Source organism: Lepidochelys kempii, chromosome 6, assembly GCF_965140285.1.
Source record: "Lepidochelys kempii isolate rLepKem1 chromosome 6, rLepKem1.hap1, whole genome shotgun sequence".
NCBI lineage: Eukaryota > Metazoa > Chordata > Testudines > Cheloniidae > Lepidochelys > Lepidochelys kempii.
The window spans coordinates 31916830-31939388 of record NC_136385.1 but is presented as its reverse complement, the minus strand read 5'-3'; the positions used below and the strand labels follow the sequence as shown (position 1 = coordinate 31939388).

Genomic DNA, 22559 nt, shown 5'->3' with positions numbered 1-22559 from the left:
AATATTTGGCAGGTTTTCTCAATTAGGACTTTATTGAGCTGCCTTTTCTAGTCTCAGTGGCTGGCTTTCCTACAGTCTGAAATCCAGCTTCTGCCATGAGAAATTCCATCTAACACATAACTGTCAACAGTCTCATGCTGTCATGGTCTTCACCCGTACTCTGAATGGAACCAACATCCATGCAGCACCTCTGTGTTTTGGAGTATTCAACAGTCCATAGCTCTCACATCAACTCAGTCTGGTACATCTCTCCTAATTAAACCTTCCTGAAGGCGTGAGGTCAGTTTCTTCCCAGCTAGAATGTTTAGTAGCATTTATGTCCATAGTCAGGTTCTTTTAAACACAGGTGTGAGAGAGCTAAAGAAAGAGCAAAAATTTGACTGGCACACCTAGCTAAACTGGATGTTTTATTCACACTGACAAAATCAGGATTGAAAATCTTGGATCCTGCAACTAATTGCATGCTAGCAGACTATACACCTGCCCTGAGCCCCTCTGGCTTCTGTCCCAGCATTTAGGCTCACGTTTCTTTCATAATCTTCATTTCATAGCTGTTCAGGTAATATTGTAGCACAGCAAGACACTTGCTAGATTGTTCTGTTAGTAACCATAGCTTATCCTTCAGCACCCATGTAATCTCTCAGGTGTGAAAATCTGCCTGCAGCTCCTCGGCTGGCACAACGTCTCAGCAGTGTGTTATATAAGGGAGTAGCTCTACGTACTTTATTGCATTCTTCCCTGCCAGGCCTAAGGAGCTCCAGGAAGTGACTTGACTGGCATCTCTTTGGGACCCACTACCCAGTCCAGGGGAAATGGGGGAGGAGAAACTGAGAACAAGCTACCAGTTAGTGATCCCTGAATCTCTGCCATAGCCCAGGTTATAGCAGCCTAAGGGCTACTCTAATTTGCTCCACTCCCTTCGCACCACATAACAGAGAATATGCCCCCAAAATATTGATTGCAGCCCCCAGCTTGGTGTGAATAGTATATTACAGTTAATGGTAAACTGATCTCTAATACTAACACACAGAAGAGTCTCTAATGGAAAAATCAATATGCTACAGGATGTAGCTGGCTTAATTCTGTAGGTGACCCTTTCCCCTCTGCATTCCTACGGAAAAAGTTCCCAGGAGTGGTATTAGACTTGACCATTGACTTACATAAGACTTAGCACATGCTTAATTGTATTGCTGGACCAGGGAAAGTGTGTTCAGGTCCTTGCACACTTGACGCTCCTAGGCTGTTACTGTGCACTGTTAAAGAGCAGCTGCGAACCACCCCAGAGGGGCTTTGTTATGAAAGATGCTCTATTAGTTTTAGATATTAGTATAATAGTGATAGGTAAATAAATTAACTTTGTACATAAGGATACAACCTTTCTGTAGTGTTGGTTTCTGCTACTATGTCAGCCCTACATTGTGAAATAGTTTCTACATCAGAATTGCATTTACATTCAAAGATAGGCACAAACTAGCGCCTCAAGAATCAGGTTATCTCCTCATGGCTGTACATGCATCCCCATTATTGCTAGAGATAGGAGCAACACTAAAAATGTGGTTGCAGGTACTCCTACGTTTTACAGAACAGCACCACTGATATTTATATACAAATACTTTAAAAAGTAACATGGAGACTGATGTCCTTCAGGAAGATGGAATTAAATAAATCACTGGCACTTCTAATCTAGGTCTCAGTTGTGTCAAGGATAGGTGCCCTAAATTACTACTAATCAAACATTTAAATTCAACCTTCATGATGAGGGTAGACCAAAGCCAGTATATTTTGAAAGCCCAAAGCAGGAGACAGAGAAATCTTGATCCCAGTCTTCTACTATAAAGTAAAAAGAGTCTGTCTTTGAAGAGAAAGCAAATGAACACGCATACATTCCATATAATTGCTGAGTGCACACTATTACAGTTCTTGCCACTATCAGTTTGTAGGTAGCATTAGCCCACAGTCTTTGGGAGATGGGGTACCCTTTTGAACAGGCAGAGCACTGGAATGACCTATCCCCCTCACTTCTTTGTACAATGGGGAGCACCTTGTGAGAAAGCACCATCACTACTACCCTCTACTCCAAAATTCCCCTATGAGAAGACGGTCAAGAAAGAATGCTTCCAATAAAAAGGGATCCGTTTTTCTCCCACCCTTCAGAAGTGAAGGAATTCTAGGGCCAAGGAAGTATGATATATAAGGTGCTCTCTAGCTTTAAACCACTGCTTTTTACACTCCCCCTTTTCTTGAAGAGGAGCCTGGCAACTTTATTCCTGAAAGTACAATTTTTAGGACAGCTTCAAAGCTAAAAGTCCTTCTACAGCTGTCGTTGGGGAATTCACATCAAAGAGGATACGCACACGTTGTTCCGATGTCAGCACTGACGGTTGGTGGAAATCTCTGTGGATTTACTACAGTCCCCAGAACAGAGATTAAATTATGCACTGAAGCTGCCTCTATAAACTGCAGGAGACAAAGAGAATAAGTGGCAGTGCACTTTCTCATAATCAAAGCCTGGCATCGTTATTTGCATTAGTTTCCTGTGAGCTGTCAGGGGAAAGTGAAAGGGACATGGTGTCAAGGGACAGAACAGAGTGCAATCTGGGTTTTAAAAGTGACATCAACTACATTTTTTTCCTGAATCTTTGAGAAATATCACCCAAAGAGTGTGTTTCTCTGGAGCACTGTTCCTGATGCTTCTATTCCCGGGGGAGAATTAAAAGTACAATATGAGACTATGTTAAAGGCCAACAGTTTCTGCTATATAATACATCCAGCTCTAAAGATGGCATTTAAGGTGTCTCCAAGCTCAGTGGGAAACAGCTGGAAAAGGAGAAAGAAGAATGAGATGTGGTGGATGACAGAAAAGAGACCTCCAATAAGTTATGGATCAGAAGTCAAATGTTCTAGGGCTGATCTGAATGGAACCTCCCTGTGTTTTGAGGTTTTCCCATTTGCTAATCTTGCCTAGCAGTTTCACTCTTTTTAGCCATTCCCAGTAGTGTGTCACACTAGAAAACAGTGTCTTGTAATCAGGTGATTTTCAGCTCTTTCCATATCAGACATAGGTTGCAAGCTACCCACATCAGAAACAACTCAAACTAGATTAAATAAAGCACAGAATGTTTTGCGGCTATAATACGGTGCAGAAATGGAAAGGGGTCCACAATCTGAATAGCTCCTTTTCATCCTAATATTTATTATTCTCGGTTTTCACACAAATGCAGGGTTCAAACCATCATGTTACTTATATGCACAAGGCAGAGATCTGCTATTCATGAAAGCTACAAAACTATAGTGTTATGGGTCTTGTTTATTATAACTATAAATAGTAACAACTTCTCTTTGAAATGCAATAGTTCATGTATTTTCAAGTGATAAGCATAACTAAAGAAGCAATCAGTGCATAAGTGACGTGCTCTATTTTATTTAGTGTGTTAAACAGCTGAAGCAGTTACTGCTATCCAAAGTAAGAAAAATACAAGCAGGTACTTGGTTTGTAATTTACTCTTTACTGAGGTCCTTGGATATAGCTTATTTACAGTCTACATAGCTTCAGGCTTGGTAACTTGTCAGGTAAAACTATAGCTTTAGGAAGCTCTCCTCCCTCATGGAGTCTGACTTTGAGAGAGACCTCAGACCTGATGAAGAAGCAGTCCACGCCCTACCTGATGGTTAGTTTCCTGCCGCTATTTTGCGGCACTGTCTTATTCTTTCTCATAACACAAAGATGTAGGAGGGTTAGCAAACTACATTCTGCTACTGTTGTAAGTCCTGTTCACTGGGCAAAGAGCAAAATGCAAGGAATCCATCAACAAGTTACAAATTGGAGACAAAAGGCGATTCTTGTAGACAATATCCATACAGGCAAAATAATCACTCAAAAGCAAGCAGCAGTTTCCTTTACCATCTCATATTATCCTCTTTCTTTTCATTTAGTTTTCATAGTAGTAAAGCTCTTAATGGTAACAAAAAATGCTTTTCATTAGAACACAGTTAAGAACATTCAACTTCTTTATTTCATTAAGTCTAATCTTATATGACCAGTCACTAAGGTTTGGAAGATAGACAAATTATGCTGTCAGAGTTTATATCTAGAGATAGACATGGGGGAAAAAAACAAACCAACCACACCCCTGCGCTCACAGCAAAATATAGGCAGTATTGTGTGTGTGTATATTTTTGTAATTTGTAGTTAACTGTGCTCAGTCCTATACATATGTATATATCCTTGATTGGGGCCTCTCATTAATAATGCAAATAAGTAATGACAGGTCACTGTTTTGGATTAATGCAAATATTTTAATACATCTAAAGTGATTTTGTGGAATCTCTCCCCTCATTAGTAAAGTCCGGATTTGAAAATATATTATCCTAATTCTCAACACACCGCTGCAAATTCCCCATAGTACTGGATCATTTAAGCTTGTAACTCATTTAATATGGGAAACACTTACATTTTCTACAACTATTGTACTCTACTGGGTTCTCTTACCTTGCCGGCTGGTCCTTCAGCATCTTCATGAGCAGCTCCTCTTCATTTTTCTGTTTCTGTCCCTCAGAGTTTGGTTCTTAGTCTTCCTCTTTATTACATCTGTGCTACCATGGCTTCAGTTACCCCCTTTGTGCAATTAACTCCAAATTCTTCTTTGGATCCCACAACTTCCATCCCTTTCCTCTGTCTCACATTTCTAACTCTCAAATACTCCTTTGTCCTGTGAAACTCCAGATTTTCAAAACAAATTATTTTCCCCACTAATCCATCTCCCCATCTCCTTTCTTGATACCACCTACATCCTACTACCTTCCCCTAATTCCCAGCTCATCACTTTGGTGACATCATTGACTTCTCTCTCCTTCCCCTCTGCTTCCAATTTCTTGGTAAGTCCCTCAATAGTTCCACATTGTCACCACCTTGCCCCTCCCTTTGTCTCCATATCCCACTCCTATAAAAAACTCTTTTCACACCTTGGTCATCTCAACTTTATCATATCTTTCTCCTACCAGGCCTCTCTTTTCTCACCTTCCCTCTCCAGGCTAACTGAAGTCCAACAGGTAGAGTCATCTTTCTTCCCTCTCCTTGAATCCTTTTACTAGCATCCTGCTTTACCACTCAATTCACATTCCTCATCCTTACCTTAAGGATCCTACTCAATCTTGCTAGCAACTAGATCTCTGCTCTTATTTCCTCCAAATCCTTTTATTTTACTGCTCCCATACTCATCTCCCATACTCAATAAACCTCCCCTTTAATACCCACAACCTCTTGAAAAAGCCTTCCATTCTTAGGGCATCAAGAACCTCCCACTCCCCTCACCCCCCCTCCCGCCCCACTCCATCTTTCAAGCTCACGTTTTCCAAGAATTCTTTGTAACATGTTCTCACCAATAGTGTTTTTACACCTTAGCTGAAATTGTTGTCCAATGTTGTTTTTTGTTTGTCCTTCTATAGGTCTGTAAAGCACCGTGTACGTTCATGGTGCTCTAAGTGAGTACTAAGGTGCTCATTTAATAGTATAATAGTTATAATAGTATAACACACTTTTTTAATTCCTAGGATTCTACATGGTACATTTTTGTATTTTTAATTTGTTTTCTACCTAGAGTCCAAAGTTTTTCTGCCATATTCCAATAATTTATAGTATGCTTCACAATTTTATTTTTTTCTCCTTAGGTTTACCTGTAGTTTAACATTCAAAGTATGGTTGTGGCACAGAATACCTTAACAGGCTTATATTAAAAATGCCCTTTAAAATTCCAAAGCTTTGAACTAAAAGCAATATCTCAAGAAGTTTTCATGAAAAGTTCATCTCAGTTGGTTCAATTCAGCTACACTTAGATGCACCTTTTCAGATAATAGAAAAAAAGTGTAAAGGGGTCAGACTCAATCAATACAGTTGTTCAAACAGAATTCCAGTCACTGTGATGTGTGTACATTTTGTGCTTTTCCTTTGTACTGTTCCACTATGAAGAAAGGTTGCTTTTGCTAGCATAGCAATAAAAGTCTTAGCCTTTTGAATACAGCCAACTAACCAATGGGAATGTTTACCAGGTGTGGAAAAATATAGCAATTTTTCATGTCTTTCCTGTGCATGTCTCTTTCTTTTTATAACTATGCAATCCACACATCTTCTACACAAGCAAATGCTTTAAAATACCCAAAGACAGACATAAATCAGAGAAGCAAAGCCTCAGAACGTACCTCATAAGTTTGTTTTTTGTTTTGTTTTTGTTTTCATTTTTGAGACTTAGAAATCAACTAAGTAAATAGCATGAGTTGAAAATAAAGCTGGAAGCAATACCTAAAAGATGACATAAGCATTATATTGTATATAGATTCAAAACAGCAATCCTTGAGCAGATTTCAGCCATTTAAATCAACTTTACTCAGGCTTTGTCATTTTTTTTAAACAGTAAAGGTTTGGTAATTTTATGAACTTGCGGGTGGCAGAGCCATATATAACAATATTCCACACAAATGAGATTTTCTAGAATAAAATCCGCTAAACTAATATGACTGGTGAAAAAAATCTCTCCAATACAGCTTGCTCCTTGTGGGTGTTTCTGGCTGTCCTGGATTAAATTAGTTTTTAGTGTTTATCACCACTATTACTCTCCATTCCCTTGAAGAGCTGGAGTTAATCCAGAGGGGGCAATGTCATCACCAAAACTTCCTAGTAGTCTCCCACACAACTGCAAAACTAGAGCAATGAGAAGGAAAATAAACAAAAGGAGTTCCTGTTCAGTTAAAAAAAAATGTAGACTAATGACAGGTCTGAGGATAACAAGGCCGAGGGTGTTGTGAATTTGTAACCTGTCATCAGTGCAACCACTTTGTAATGTAACAAACTAAAAACACATACAGGTGTAAAGGAAGAAAGATGAGAGTCTTTAGATTAAAAAAAAATACATACACTGAATTTTTGCTCGGTGTAAAAACTATGCAGATTAATTACAAACTAGCTCCTCCAAAAGAAAAATATTTGTCTAATATTTTTAATCAGAATGAAAAAAACCTCTCTTTATTCCAACTATTTTATGACTGTAATTGAATGGTGTCTGATCTAAAAGATACCACTCTGAATACATCATAATTTTCTAGGTTTGATGCTCGTGATGGCTGCTGTATAAGTACATAAATAAGACTGTTTTGGTGAATAAATGCAAAATGAAATTGAAAAAAGAAAACAACCACCATCATCCCCAAACAGAGTGGTCACCAAATAGCTCATTAGCATATCTATATTTAAATAAGGGCTTTAAAAAGTGTCATACTTGGGGATATTTTTGCCAAAATATGGGATTAATTATGGACATATAAATTGCTTTATCTCAGACCAAGAGTTTTCAAGGTCAGTTTATTATTCAAAACATTAATGGTATGTGTGTTAAGGGTGAAATCCTTGCATCTCATATGAAGCTCAAGTAAGCAGGTCGTTTATGAATGATGTACATGGCAGAGGAGGAGAATATGAACAGTCTCATCACAACCTGTAGAGCACCTGCACAACTTCTATGACAACCAGCTGTGCTTCTCTCCCCTCCCCCCCCCCCCCCCCCCCGCCCAACACCCACCCCAAAAGACAACAGACAAGTGGAATTTTTGGTCAGTGGGTTGTAGTAGTTCACGAACCCACTGGCTGCACCCCCTCCCCCCCACAGCATAGCCCACACACTTCCCCGTTCTGCATCAATAATATATGTGTTTGGTTTTTTTGGTTTTTTTTTTTTTTACAGAACCATGACACATCACAAATCCCTATGGCTGAGGGTTCCTTCCCCACAAATGGGACAAGGGTTTCATAAGCATGTCAGCTTTGTGTTTCCTCTTCACACATTTGAAGTCAAATATTTACGTAAACTCTCTGAAGTTCACAATATCAATCCTGTATGACAAAAAGATCTAGATTTTCTTTTTTAAAAGTTATTGACTGTTTGTTCCCTACATTCCATTGTAGTAAGTAATGCAAGTTTAAGAAGAAAGTCAAGAACTAAAAACCTCCAGTAGTCTGTATCAAACCCATGTCATTTGAAGGCACTGTCATAGTACAAATTGACTCTCACCTGCTATTACAAGAAGTCTTAAATTCCAGTTGGTTTCCAGACATTTTATTGATTAATTTCTGTCCATACATCACACAAGCGACAGCATGATGTTTACAGGATTAGAGATGCGGAGTGGCAGTTTTTGCATACAGAATATGTAAATTACTCTAGCTACTTTAATTTCATACTGTACCAAGTGTCAAGAATTTGGCAGTTGAGAAAACTCTAAAATAGGAAAGATCAACATTTAGGTCCCAATTCAGGAAAGCCTGTACTTAAGTGCTTTCCTGAATAGAGATGGACGTAAGCATATATTTAAGAGCCACCCTAAATTCAGCACTTGGTACACAGGAGGCCTGATTCAAATCCTATATAAGTAAATGGAAAAACTCCCATGGACAACAATGGGCTTTGGGTCAGAACCAGGGAGAGCAAAATGTAATTAACAGAGATTTTAAAAACAATGTTGAAAATGATCAAGAGGACAGCTGACAAGACAAAAGCAGTAGGAGTGTTATGTTAATATTTTAATCTGTACATACACCATTTACCCCAAACTGTTACATTTTATTTAAATTAACATTTTATTGCAAAATATTCATTTAATTTCTTTTCATGTTTTATAAAGGCAAAAATAAAAATTTTATTTTGGCAAAATGTTATGAAGCTGACACGGGCAGTACTGAGTTAGTTAAAAATAGACTGCATTTTCTAAATATATTTCTTAAGAATAGCTTCTGAGTATCGTAAAAATACAATATGAATTTTTATTTTATGCATTTTAAACAAATGTGAAGCTCAATCCATTTAGTTTCTTTTTAAACCCATTATTTGACTGCAGCAAAGAAACAGAAGTTAAAAGTCTCGCAAAACACTGCAAAGTATTTGTGAATCATTCCTGTCTTAGCACTGGACTCAACTAAAAATTACACAATATTGTGCGATTTTTGCATGCCTTATACTGAAAGTGTATACATACTTTTTTCAAGTAAAAAAGCAACAGCAATTCATTTAAACTCATTTTCTTCATATGTAACTGGCCAACTCGTCACCCTATACCCAAGCAAAATATCAGACTTGAAAGTTTTGGCAAAATTAAGCACCAGTTGAATTTACATACAAAATTAGCAAGTGCCACATTGCATTATTTCTGTTGTTTCCATGATAAAAAGCAATATGTGATGTTTTGCATTAATTAAAGCAATTAAATATTATATATATTTACTAGTAAAATCACACATTCTATTAACATTTTATTGCTTACTTCACACATTAGAATTAAAATTTCTTTTACTTTCCAGTCCTCTTAAGAAAAAATATATCTTTTTAGCATCTTGTTACTGATGGGGACAGTGCTATTGTCAATGCTAACACACTGGGTACTGATATTTGAAAATTAACTACATGGAATTAAAAAATATACATGAGTTAGCAGCTGAGTGCCATAATTTTGTTCATTATGTGCAAACATGATGGTTACTAACATTTAGAAATGGAAGCTGAGACCTTTGCTATTTCTTATTTAAAGGGCACATGAGAGTGATCAATTTTGCCAAAAAAAGAAGAAAATTCTCAGTAAACTTCTCACTTGAGTTAGCTTTACCCAAATGCCATGATGTGCTTCCAAGATTATTTGATTTACATTTTGTCAAGAGGCTGTACGATATGCATCTGAACTTGAGGGTGAAGCAGTAATATTTTGTAAAGTCTGTGTAAGCAGCTTTTTTTAAAAAACGAACTCAGCCCTTGATTAAAAAAATCTAAAATATATTCTGTTTCTAAAAATACATCAGTATTATACAGAGTATGTCAAAAGTGCCATTTATTTATATAAAAAGTCTGAACTAAAACAATGCCAAACTAAAATGATTTAAATTTATTTGTTTTTCATAGAAAATCCCTCTATTATTCTCTGAATTTGTTTTTGAAAAATTCTGTGATCAGCTGATGAGTATCTTCCGAGAAGCTGGTGTCATGAAGACATTCTTTCTTCCACGCTCTGGCATCAGATGGTTGTTGGCTTGTATCTTATGTCAATGTTCCATTACTGCTTTGGCTGGTATGAATTAAAACAAAATGCAGTCAAATGCGGTAGCGTAGGCTGATGCCAACCAGTACACATTTTCAGAAAAACATGGTTTTGTATTGCAGCCCTCAGTAAGGTAGGATGGATAATAGATATTTAAAATTGTCTGACCAATTATTACTTGATGCCATTGAGATTCTGGATGATGTCCACTGATCTAGAAGCATCATTGTAAGCCCCTAATGTAATGGCTAAAATTATTAGATTCTTTCCTTAACTCTGTCCCTTAAAGAGAATGTGAACTTTGAATGTGAGTTTTTGTGGTAGTTCCCTAGTACAAGTTCACTGTTGGTATCTGGGGACAGTGCTTTTATTTTTTGCACTCTTTTGAAAAGTTCAAGGCCAGATTCTGATACTCTTACTCATGGAAAAACACCTCACTCCAGGTGTAATCCGGTTTGACTTTAACAGGACTACTAGAAGTCTCAGGTGCCATTCAGTTTGAGCAAGGGTGGTGGAATCAGGCCCTCCAAATCGGAAAGTGAACTAGGCAGACATTAGTCCACTTCCATCATGGTCCCCTGCTGCTCTGAGTGATGTCAGAACAACTTTACCGCTGTCAGTCTATCATTTGTGATGCACCTTGCTGAAGGCAAGTCACCTTTTACGACGGTCAGGTCCACTACTGCAGCCACTCTGAGCAGAACTCCTATTGACATAAACTGATGTGTGCGCAGTGTTGGGCCTTTCTAGAGCTTTTCTAAGTATGGAGATTTCTTAACTCTGAGAAGTGCTAGTCTCAAAAGTACTCCAAAACACAAAACCATGGTAGCCAGAAACTACTCTTTTAAAGATGTTCAGTCACACTTACTACTAAACTTATTTCATGTACTTTTATACAATCATATGAGAGAAAACTAGCCCATCTGAAAGCAGGAAGACAAGAATGAATTAATAGTAAATTCTGGAGATACAGTGAGTGCCAAATCAGAATACTGTCAGTATTATGATATATTTAACTATTGGTAAGTATTTCCCATTTTAAGTATAGGGAATAATGCAAATACCACCGAAATGGGCAGTAAATGTTCGTTTTTAATGGTGGTGGAATAAATGTCCTTTTTAAATATGGTGCCCACAACACTTGCAGCTAAGAACTAACCTAAACGAGCAGCAAACATTATCATTCGATTAGTATAATAATTTAATGGGAAACCACTGAATGCATGGCATTAGTCAAACAAACTACTGTAAAGTTAATTACACAAGGCCAGCTTGTCTCAAACTAATCTTTAATTTTAGTTTCTTCAAAAATGTACCTGATTTTGTCCCCACAAAATTGCATGTAGACCCAAAACTGCCTGTGTACGAGGGTTCCCATTTTTGCAGGTACGGTGCTCAACAGAGGTGTGTGCCACTTTGCAGGTGACAACACATGCGCACATTTTCAATCCTGGAAATTGTTGCTGAAAATGTGGCCCCAAATTTGCCAATAGCATTTACATTTTAGTTTTTCTTTTGCCACACGAAGATGATCAAAATAACCTTTACTTATTTTTAACCTACAGCAATCACCTTAAAGGCTTCTGCTAGCTCATGTATTAGTTCGAAAGTAGCAATATTTACTGTCTGAGAACAGAGTCTTCTGGTCACTGAAAACTGCATGCATGCATTAATGTGGATAAATTTTACGTTATTGTAGTAAAAAGTGTTAGTTTTTGACAAAGTTAAAGCAAAGATGTAATGACAAATTAGACATGCAAGAGCAGTTAGTTCTTACTTTTAAGGTGTTTAGACAAATGTGTAGTGAAATCCATTGCTTAAGGGGGAGTGAGGTGGCTGTGGTACAGAAGGTGAGGGTGCTTTAGATGGGTAGGTCAACTGGTGAGCTAGAAGGGATCACACACACAGGAATTAGGTAGCATAATTAAACATACATATTACAATAGAGCCACCTTAACTATCTAACTACTACATGAAAAGGAAACACTGCACCAGATAAGTAATGCAATGGGGTGTTAAAATTATTTTCGTTACACACTATTTAACATCTCCACCTGTTTCTGTATCTTTCAGTCACATTAAAAGCAGAAATGGTTTATTTTCACAATACACAAAATAAGGAAAACCCATATTAATATGAAGCTCATTGGAACAACATGGCAAAAAACATTGATTTACACCAGTCAAACTCTATACACAAAATCTGAAATCCCAGGATAGCACTGATACTGTACTTGTTAGTCCAGTTTCATAATTTGACTGAAGTTACACTGGTATAAATGGGCAGAAAGCAAGAAGATGTACAGCAAATAGGAAGGTGAAAAAATACTTTACAGCAAAATAAATATAGTTTGTAACTTAATTAATAAATTATACGAGAAGTCAAATGTCTTTTTAAGGCCTCAGCTTGAGGCATCCTCTGACTATAATGTATGCTCAAAATAGAATGCTTTTTCTATATACAATGCACAGAAATAATGTTACACTAGAAGACATGAAATCCTGATTTCTTGGCATAATATTAAAGACTCAACTAATTTCTATGCTAAGCTCTGCCTTTACAGTCATGGAGGGAAAAGGGTACCGTTCAGTTCAAACTGCTATTTGAGAAGTGGCTTTTTGATACTTGATCTCACAGATTTCATCCATGATGTACAGATTGACGAGAGATTCATATTCATTTTCAGGAGTGGAGGAACTTTGCAGTTGAAGGTTGTGGCTTGCCTGGGTATCAGCAGCTCACATTTTATATTACCATTTATTATTTTATAGCATCCTAGATGCATCACAAAAAGTATAACTTGGAAAAATGTCAGAAACAAACCTTACAGTAAAATTGTACAAGGCAATCTTTATACTAAATCTAGGCATTATGGGTAGGATTTTCAAAAGTGCTCAGAATGGGCCTAACTGTGTTCCCTGGGGATTTTACCATTGACATCCCTGGAGCAAGATTAGGCCAGCACCAAGAGTCTTTGAAAACCCCACCCTTAAATCCAGACCTAGAAAATAGAACAAACATGAACAGATATCCAACTGTGCAAAGAAGTAATAAAAATCCTGTGGTGCTCTTTTTAACTGGCCCGATCAGCCAATATCAATTTCTGAAGGCTCAAACACCTAAATTATTTTCATTCTGAAAGAATATATTGTCATTACTTTCACTAACTCTTACTATTTTTTTTTAATTCATTAACATTAGCTCTGGATTGAGGGCTACTGAAAGGTGAAACCACAGCAATCTCAGTTATAGAAGAGGAACATTTTGGTCCCCATCATGTGGATGCAGGGAGCAACTTATGTGGCTCTCCTTACAGGATTGGGCCCTTAGATGGTAAAAGAAAGAAAACAGAGAAAAGAGAAAAAAGGAAAGAGACTATTGATAGTTGAAATAAGTTTTTCAGGAAGCATTTAAGATGTTCTAGGGACTATATATAATAAATGTTTGTGGGAATTTTGTTTTCCTGAATTTCTAACAATTTTGTTGGCACCCACGTAAGCCCTACTTTTTCAGTTTGATATAAAAGAAGTTAAACTGTAATAATAAAAATGTAACAGCTATTTTTGTGGGCTAGGAATTTGATCTCCAGCAATCTTATGATTTAGTGCATTTACAATGTCTCCCCCCTTCCACACAAGCACTCATTCTTCTCAGATTGGGGGAGAATGTGTTGTGGTTCCTACATCCTTACTCACCGATGAGCAATTTTCCCCTTTCATGGATATGGAGACTTTAGGTCTTTGTATTCAGTTTTTAGTGTTTTGTTTGTTTGTTTTAACTGAATGGCCCTTTTATTGCCAAGCATCCAAGTGCTGTCTTTCGTCCTCAATGAATCATCCTATCCTCCCAAATCAGTTGCCATGAAAATATCTTTCCTGAAGCAAAGATGATGTAATGTATAGCTTCCTCTTAAACTACACACAAAATCTCTCCAAATAGTCAAAACTCATAACCCCCAAAATAACATTCCCCCCCTAAAAAAAAAATCAGCCTCCCCTCAAGGTTTGCTGCCACTGTGTCTTTGAATACATAGCCTTATTCAATAAAAGGAAATCGTGTGTGTTTCTATGGATGAACATTATATGTCCAGTTATTGAAATCATCTATCTTAAATGCAGTGGTCTCCAGTGCTTGGGTGGCAAGTGCCATTCATACTGACAATTGCAGTTGAGAAACATGTTTTTCCCCCCATCAGAGTTGAAATAATTTCCATTATTCCAATTCTCCACTAGAAGAGTTGGCAGTGCCAATTACAAATGAATAGTCAGATACTTGGAACAACAACTATTAACATGTTAACTGTCCTATTTGATACAGTTCTGCTGACATTTTCTAAGTTAACAAATATTTCAAACGTAATGAAAGCAAGAGTGCAGTTCCCATTTTCAATGATGACACACACTATAAAGAACCCACTGTCATCACCAGGCAAAGAGCACCCTTGCCTGGTTGGTCTGTTCTGATCACTAAACTTGTTCATGAGACAGGAACATACAGTAAGCCAATTTTGCAATAACTTCTTCAGCATTATAAGGGCATCATAGTGATTATAGTTAAAGTCGCAGGTGATTTTCTGTTATCCCAGTCACTGACCCCCTTTAATTTTTCTTTAAAAAAAGCTCTTCTGGCCTAGCGTTTTTCTTGTTTAGCCTCAGCTCAACTGATTTATTTACTTTTCTTTAGCAACATACAAAGATGTTTAACAAGAAAGTTTCAAATACCATGTCATTTGGCAAGGTTCAGCAGTGATGGTATCTATCAACATCCCAAACAAAATGTCAGCGCTCTGTTTCCCTTTAACCAATTTCTCTCTGCATTTTTTCCATTCACAGTAATGTTTTAAATAAGTGTAGAAAACTATTGTCACTTCAAAAGGCAAATATGGTAATTTAGGCTACTCAGTAATGGCTATGTCACAGTTTTGAGGTCGTGGGATTAAAATCTCAAATATGACGGGCTAGATGTATCAGTGCCACCCATACCAATAGCAGGCTTTCAGCTTCATAATCATAACCAGAGAGATATCTCCCTTTCTTTTTACACCAGCCCAAATTTTCAAAGCCAACCCTCAAGCCTCTCTAGTTTGGTATCTGTAGAATTTGATATCTGCTGTTTGATTCCTAATTTTAAATAAGGCTGTCAATAGAATTGTATCATAGTGGCAACATCTGTATACAGTGCAGTTCAGCAGACAACCATATAGATTCTTAAAAGTAGATAGCTATAAGAATAAGAACACATTTGTCACTGCCATTCTTTCAGAAATAACAGAGCATTACCTGCTACCTCCTTGCTCCGCTGAGAGGCTTCAGAAGCCAAAGCATATGATATGGTAATGATGCGTTCCTGCTCCTGCAGCTGTGAATCTAAATCAACTGAGTTGTGTTTGTCCTGAGCAACAGTAGGCTGTAGGTTGTGCATACTAGTGGGAAAGTGAAAAACAACATTAACGTTTACAAACATAACGAAAATCCATGGTATAGCACAGAACAAAGCTTGGTTTCATACCCTAGAAATCTTACTCCAGACTTTTGTAAAATGCTTTACAAAACAGTGATTTAGATACACTAACAATGCAGTGACTACAGTATATACCACAAACAAATAACATAGTCATTATATCTTCTGCAATAACTCATGCACAGCCTCAAATACATCTTAAAACCCTTCGTTGAAAACAGGTTTGTTTACATGAAAGCAATATGAAAAATTAATGGCTTTTCTTTGAAGATAGTGAGGATACTTGTTAGCGCTAAGAGAAAGAGGCACAACCTAGTGGCCTACAGGTCCCATCTCTTCAAACAGAGTATAAATGACAAGGCAGGCACTTGAGTTGATGATAAACTCTTGATGCTGAAAGTTTCAACTGCATCAATATGAGCAAGTCTATGCCAGCTCTAAGTAGCCAGCAAGTTCTTTGAAAATCTGTGTCTAAAAGGTGTAGTATAGATAGAAAACAGTGTTCTATTCCCAGCTCTGACATGGACTTTCTGCCTTTGGGTCAAATCACAACCTCTCCATGCCCCAGTTTACCTACCATACCTGCCTAAAAGACATTTTGTCAGGATTCACTAATACTTTTAAACACTCAGACATACAAGTAAAAGTCATTATTAGGACAGTAGTAGCCGCAGCCCATGCTGTTATGTTACATGGCTGTAATTCATAAAGTTGCATGTATATAAAAGATGAAAATGGCTAAGAATTTAACAATTGAATAGTAACAGACTACAAATCCCAGTGATGATTAAACCTAGTGATATTCTGAACAAAAACAGCTTTCAGCCATGCTTGTCGCTGTTTCCATCACTTCAGACTTCTTGTACAGATATTTTAAGGCTTCAGAGTGACGCACACAGTGACATGCCTGGAATTTTGTAGATAATCCCTCCTCCTATATTGTTTAGATACACATATCCCTCTCGAAGTGTATTTATCATGTATATCACATCTGTATATTTTTCATAAAAGTTACACAATACATTGTACCTTGGTTTAATAATCAGCATTAGATCTGAAAAAATCTGTGGTATAGAGTTGTTTGAGATTTAAAAGAAAGGAGGGATTATAAAAGTAATCTGACCTAGACCTGGTAAGAATATTCTTTATCTTTTCTGCTTTACGGTGTCTTGAGGCTAATTCTTCTGAACTGAGAGGTTCTTCAGGGTCCAGCTCAACATAGCGGTCTGGAATTGCCACCTTTTCAGGTTTTGACAACTATGGAAAAAGAGAGAGAATGTAACTTCTGACAGCTAGGACTTCAAAAACTCAAAGGTATAGCTATTCTCCACTAGACATATTAACCCAAATGGGAATTGCATGTGCACATTGACTGGAGTATGATATGGATCATCACAGCACTGTGTATTTCCCTGATTCTAAACATTTCCTTTGAACTTCAACTAATGCCCCTTAAGGATTTTTTTCTCTTCTGACTTTCTCTCTCCTTTTGGGAGGTAAATCATTGGTGTAGAGCTGTGACTGGTAAAGGAGATTCTGGGAGGAGTCAGGGTTAATACAGGTTCTGTCTGCAGCTCATTCTGTCAGGCAACAGAGCCCAGAGTGGAATTGTATGGCTTGAAGTTGCTGTATAAAGTTGATAGAGGCCAAAGCTGAGATTCTCTTGGTGCCCTTTGCTACAAAGCAAATATAACCTAATGTTTGAATGCTTGTATTTTACAGGGTCTGAGGCATGCACCACCTTTCCTTATGAATAGCAAAGAAGGAAATGCTTGGAGGCTGTTGGTTTTTTTTTTAAATAATAATTTGAAAAATTGGGAGTCCCAAAAATTGCCACAGGGACAATCTGACACAGACATACACTCTGTGTGACTAATACTACACATATTATGCAAATATAATAATGCAGATTAAAACTTCTAATTAGGAAGTTGCAAAACAGCTGGCAATATATCTAGCAATTTTAACTTGGACGGATTTCCTGCTTGAAGAATTCAGAGCTGAATGGGACACATTCATAAGATATTGAACCAGCCAGCGAGCAGCAAATTGACAAGTGCACTTTGATAGCCAACACTAATTAAACATAACAAAGTGCTTGTGAAGAACACAAATGAATAAGATAAGAGTAAAGGAAACATGAAGAAAAGAGTGGAAGTCCTTCACTTCTTTGGATCTGCAGCTGAAAGCTATCTGGAGGACTGTATGATTCAGAGTTTTGAGTAAAGAGATCCCAAGTCTTTCACCTTTAGGTCACTCTGTTAAAATCCAACCCAATTCAGTGGCCTAAGAAAAATGACCTGATTTTTCCCCAAGTGGGCACCCCTAGCTATTGGTGTAAGTGTATACCAGAAGCGACCACAAACCCAAATAACATAGTACAGAAATCATATTATTCAGAACTCAAATAACTTTAGAATCAAAATATCTGACTTTTACCTTCCTTTTGTCATAATCTTAAGAAGTACCCACCAAGTTCTATTCCTCCAACCTCAATCAGCCACAGAGGTCTGCCTGCTGAGACCTCCCTTTTTCCATCAGACTTCCTTACTTTTTAACACAACTTAATTCTGAGTTTAGCAGGTATCCTGCTAACGTATCTCTGCTGAGATCAGATCAGCTCCTCTGCTCACTTTGCACTGTCTCAAGCAGATAGGCCAGACAGTGTATAGTGTAAAACAAACAAACAAGCAAAAATCTATTAAGTGTGAGCAGCAGGTCAGTTGGCCAATGGTACAGAACTTTGTGACTGAGTTTTCTTAAAGGGTATTGGGGAGCCTGAGGCCAGGGTGACATGGACAGGGTCTGGTGAGGTCACAAGAAAAAGAAGCCCTTAATCCAGATCCTCATCTCTGCTGAACTAAATTTGTGCCACTTCACTATGCAAAGTGACCACAGATTTTCCCTAAAGGGACAGCTGGGGACTCCCATGGCATGGGGGATTCTTCAACAGGCATAATGCCAGTATAGATGGCTCTATGCTAGCCTCTTATGATCTCCCTCTCAGCACAGGGCTCACCCCAGGGGCCAGAGGATGAGGCTAGAACCCCATGCACTCCAGAAATCTTGCCAGCATAATAGCCCCCTAGGGGACCAGAGCAGCTTTGGGCTGCTCTAACTTGTACCAGGAGCCAGCCCCAGAAGGCAGGGAAAGGCAGAAAGGAGGCTTAGAGTGGAGGATTGAACCCCTATTCTCTATTACAACTGGCACCTTTAGCAGGAATTTCATCAGCAGGGCCAAGAATCTAATGGGCATGGAGAATTAGCTACCCCCTCGGACTTCTAGACTGGAACCTACATTTTAAAAAAAAATGATAACCTTTGTATCATAGATACATAGACTATGTATCTACCACTAAACTGATCAGATATGCATATAATTAATTAAAGGGACAAATCATTCATTGAGAAAAGGTCTGACCAAACAGGGCACAGCTGCTGCCACTGTCAACAGAGATGAACCTCCAGCTCTGCTGCTTCCTGTCCATCCCTGGTATATTAGTTCACACTAAGCCCTGGTCTACACTAGAGAGTTAGGTCAACACAAGGAAGCTTATGTTGACCTAACTCTGTCAGTATCTACACTAAAATTTCATTCCCACCAACATAACTTGCCTGCTACACCGACTTAATAAGTCCACCTCCACAAGAAGTGTAGAGTCAATGTCAATGTGGTTAGGTCAACGCAATGTCAGTGTAGATACCGTGTTGCTTACATCGACTGTTGCTCGCTTTCAGAAGTCATCCCACAATGCCCCACTCTGACAGTTCAATGGTGCAAGTGCTCCTGGTGAGGACACGCACCACTGACACAAGGAGCAAACTGTAAAGACGTACAACCGATGTAATTACTGTGGTGGCTATATGCCAACGTAAGTGAGGTCAACTTAATTTTATAGTGTAGATATGCCCTTAGCCTGCCAATTTCCAAATACTGGCATGATGGGAGCTGTACTGTGGTGCACCTTTCAGGGTCTACAGGAGTAGAGCTCCATTCCTGTTCAATTTAAGAAGGGGAGCCGGGTACAGTGAGGGATTCCAATGGGCCAGGGTAGAGCTGAGCAGGTTTGTGAGAATAGGGCATGAATTCCCCAACTCCCAAAATCCACAGGAGTGGAGTGCTCCTCATTGCACACATACAAAGATTAAATCCAATACCAACTGAACTCTATCAGCAAAGATTCCAATATGAAGGTATCAAGATATAACAACTTCCTGATTCCACAGGCAATGTACTGCAATTCAAGACATTGTTAAGGATCTTTACTGACTTTTCAACTCATTCTGTACACTAAATGCATCGATAGCAAGTATGTGGATGAAACCAGACAACCACTATACTCTTGAATGAACGCACACAGGAAAATGATAAAAGACAAAAACACCACCTCACTTATGGGTGAACACTTTTCACGAAGCGATCACTCTACATCTGACTTATCAGTCCTCATCCTCAAAGGAAATCTGAACAACACTTTCAAAATACGAGCCTGGGAGATTAAATTTATAACTTTGTTAGACACTAAAAATCATGGACTGAATACAGAAACTGGATTTATGGCTTACTGCAACTGCTCCCCCACCCCTTCCTTTCCTCCCTATGACTGCAGGGGTATTAATGGGCCATTTCACTCTGAATGTTCCTTTGAAATGTGTGTTAACTAGTTATGCTTAACAATCCGTTCCACCTTGTATTTATTTAGCTGTGACACTGAATCAGTTTCCCAAACCCAAAGAAGAGCTCTGTGTAAACTCAAGAGCTTCTCTCTTTTACCAGCAGAAGTTGGTTCAATAAAAGATATTTCCTCACCCACCTTTAGGGTGACCAGACAGCAACAAAAATCGGGACAGGGGGTGCGGGGTAATAGTAGCCTACGTAAGAAAAACACCCCAAAATCAGGACACTCCCTTTAAAATCGGGACATCTGGTCACCCTACCCACCTTGTCTCTCTAATATCCTGGGACCAACACAGCTACAAAAAAACCCTGCATTCTGTTACAAATACTTTCAGATTCTTTCATTTCCCTTTTCACACAACACTATGACAGGTTTCAGAGTAGCAGCCGTGTTAGTCTGTATTCGCAAAAAGAAAAGACTGGGAGTGGATGGGTCATTACACAAAGTAAAACTATTTCCCCATGTTTATTCCCCCCCACGCCCCACCGTTCCTCAGATGTTCTTGTCAACTGCTGGAAATGGCCCACCTTGATTACCACTACAAAAGGTTCTCCGCGCCCCCCACACCTTCCCGCTCTCCTGCTGGTAATAGCTCACCTTAAGTGATCACTCTCGTTACAGTGTGTATGGTAACACCCATTGTTTCATGCTCTCTATGTATATAAATCTGCCCACTGTATTTTCCACTGAATGAATCCGATGAAGTGAGCTGTAGCTCACGAAAACTTATGCTCAAATAAATCTGTTAGTCTCTAAGGTGCCACAAGTACACAACAGTATGTTATACTGCCTCTGAGCCACCAGATGGCTCTATAGCATTTCAAATAAATGCTTTACTGAGTTATGAAAACTGCTGACAAAATCCGGCACCGATATCACTGATTTATATTTTTCATATAGCCTATAGTAAAGACAAGATTTATTTTTCCTGACCAGTATAAAGAGACATTCACTCTTCTGCTGTACCATGTCGTGCCAGTTCACATTAACCATGAGTCACAGCTGGATAGCTTCCTTGAGGTAGCTTTTTCTTCTATACCTTTCTCTACTTCCTATTTTAAATTAGCCTTCAGTGTCTAATCCTTTCAACTCTAATCTGAAATCTGCATATGCAATATATAATTTGTTTTATTTTCCTCTACTAAAACTTTTGTAAATATTTTCTACAGCACAGGGCGAACATTTAACATTTTCTCTCTAATAAGGCCAAGCACTCATATGATCCTGGTCTCCAAAAGTGAGATACTTTCAGCACAGGGCCACCAGCCTAGTTCTTCATTGTTTATAAAACTCTCTATTAAACTGGAACTTTTAGGGAAACTCTTGAAACACAAGAATTTGAGAGGAGAAGAATTACCTAAAACTTAGAAAAACTGAAGAATTTTAGACATACTGTATGGAACAACATACCCCTAGCATTACCTCTCTGCTGATATCTAAGTCATAATCTTGAGGTTCCAGGTCCATCTCTTTCACTGGTACAGGCTGAATTTTTAACCAGTCATTTTCGTTTTTCTCTTCTCCACGTATTGCTCTCTCGAGTAACTGCAAATCAAATTCTTGTTCTCGTTTCCACTGGTAACAGATACAAAACAATTAATGGTGTATACCAACAAATAGATCTCCTAGAAATGTTTATGACCATAGCCTCTAATATTAGGTTGCTGAAAGAGTCCATGAAGTTATACTCTTAAATAACTGACACACAAAAAACACGACTGTCATGCAAAAAAATGTTTGTTAGTCTTATTAGTATTACATTTGATTTCTAGCTGTGCTATAAGATTTTACTATTTTTTTTGCATGCTGTAAAAAACTGTTGATCAGTATTAAGCTCTAATAAGTAAACTTGTGATGACTGTGCATAAGTCCCATTAATAAGAAGTAAGTGCTCCGTGCACATACATTAAGGGGACCATAGGCAGACTGTTTTGGTTTCAGTGACCTTAGAGAATGATAGAATACGGAGCAATAAACATCATAAATACATATCTTATCAAATAGGATGACTTTGAACGGTGGACGTTTACACAACAGACTGAAAATTACACTAGATCTTATTTCAGAGTAACACAGAGCCGTGTTAGTCTGTATTCGCAAAAAGAAAAGGAGTACTTGTGGCACCTTAGAGACCTTATGCAGAAGTGCACAGTAATTATTACAACTAATACTCCACAGATACATATATTAACTGAAATTAAAATGCTAATATTAAATTCAATTGGTCCTGGAAATATTTAAAATATCCTCAAAGCCATCTTAATCATAAAACTTCAATAAAAAGATTGTTTCATTCTCCTTATAAGATCAACCAAAATTTACAATTTATTGGTTATCATTATAAAAATAAA

General features: G+C 38.0%; 1 protein-coding gene across 6 annotated transcripts in view; it reads right to left on the bottom strand.

Moving 5' to 3' along the window:
* Positions 1 to 8553: 8553 nt before the first annotated feature.
* PLEKHA7 (pleckstrin homology domain containing A7) overlaps positions 8554 to 22559 on the bottom strand; it is a 275441-nt gene continuing 261435 nt past the window's right edge. For 5 of the 6 annotated variants that reach the window (XM_073347396.2, XM_073347398.2, XM_078853183.1 and 2 more), the window contains 5 exons: positions 21631 to 21783; positions 16653 to 16786; positions 15349 to 15491; positions 11846 to 11954; positions 8554 to 10095 (listed from right to left, as the gene is read on the bottom strand). In XM_073347396.2, coding sequence (XP_073203497.1) covers positions 11857 to 11954; positions 15349 to 15491; positions 16653 to 16786; positions 21631 to 21783 — 528 coding nt within the window. In that variant the 3' untranslated portion in view covers positions 8554 to 10095; positions 11846 to 11856. The remainder of the gene's footprint in view (positions 10096 to 11845; positions 11955 to 15348; positions 15492 to 16652; positions 16787 to 21630; positions 21784 to 22559) is intronic. The other variant, XM_078853182.1, reaches the window with a different exon arrangement.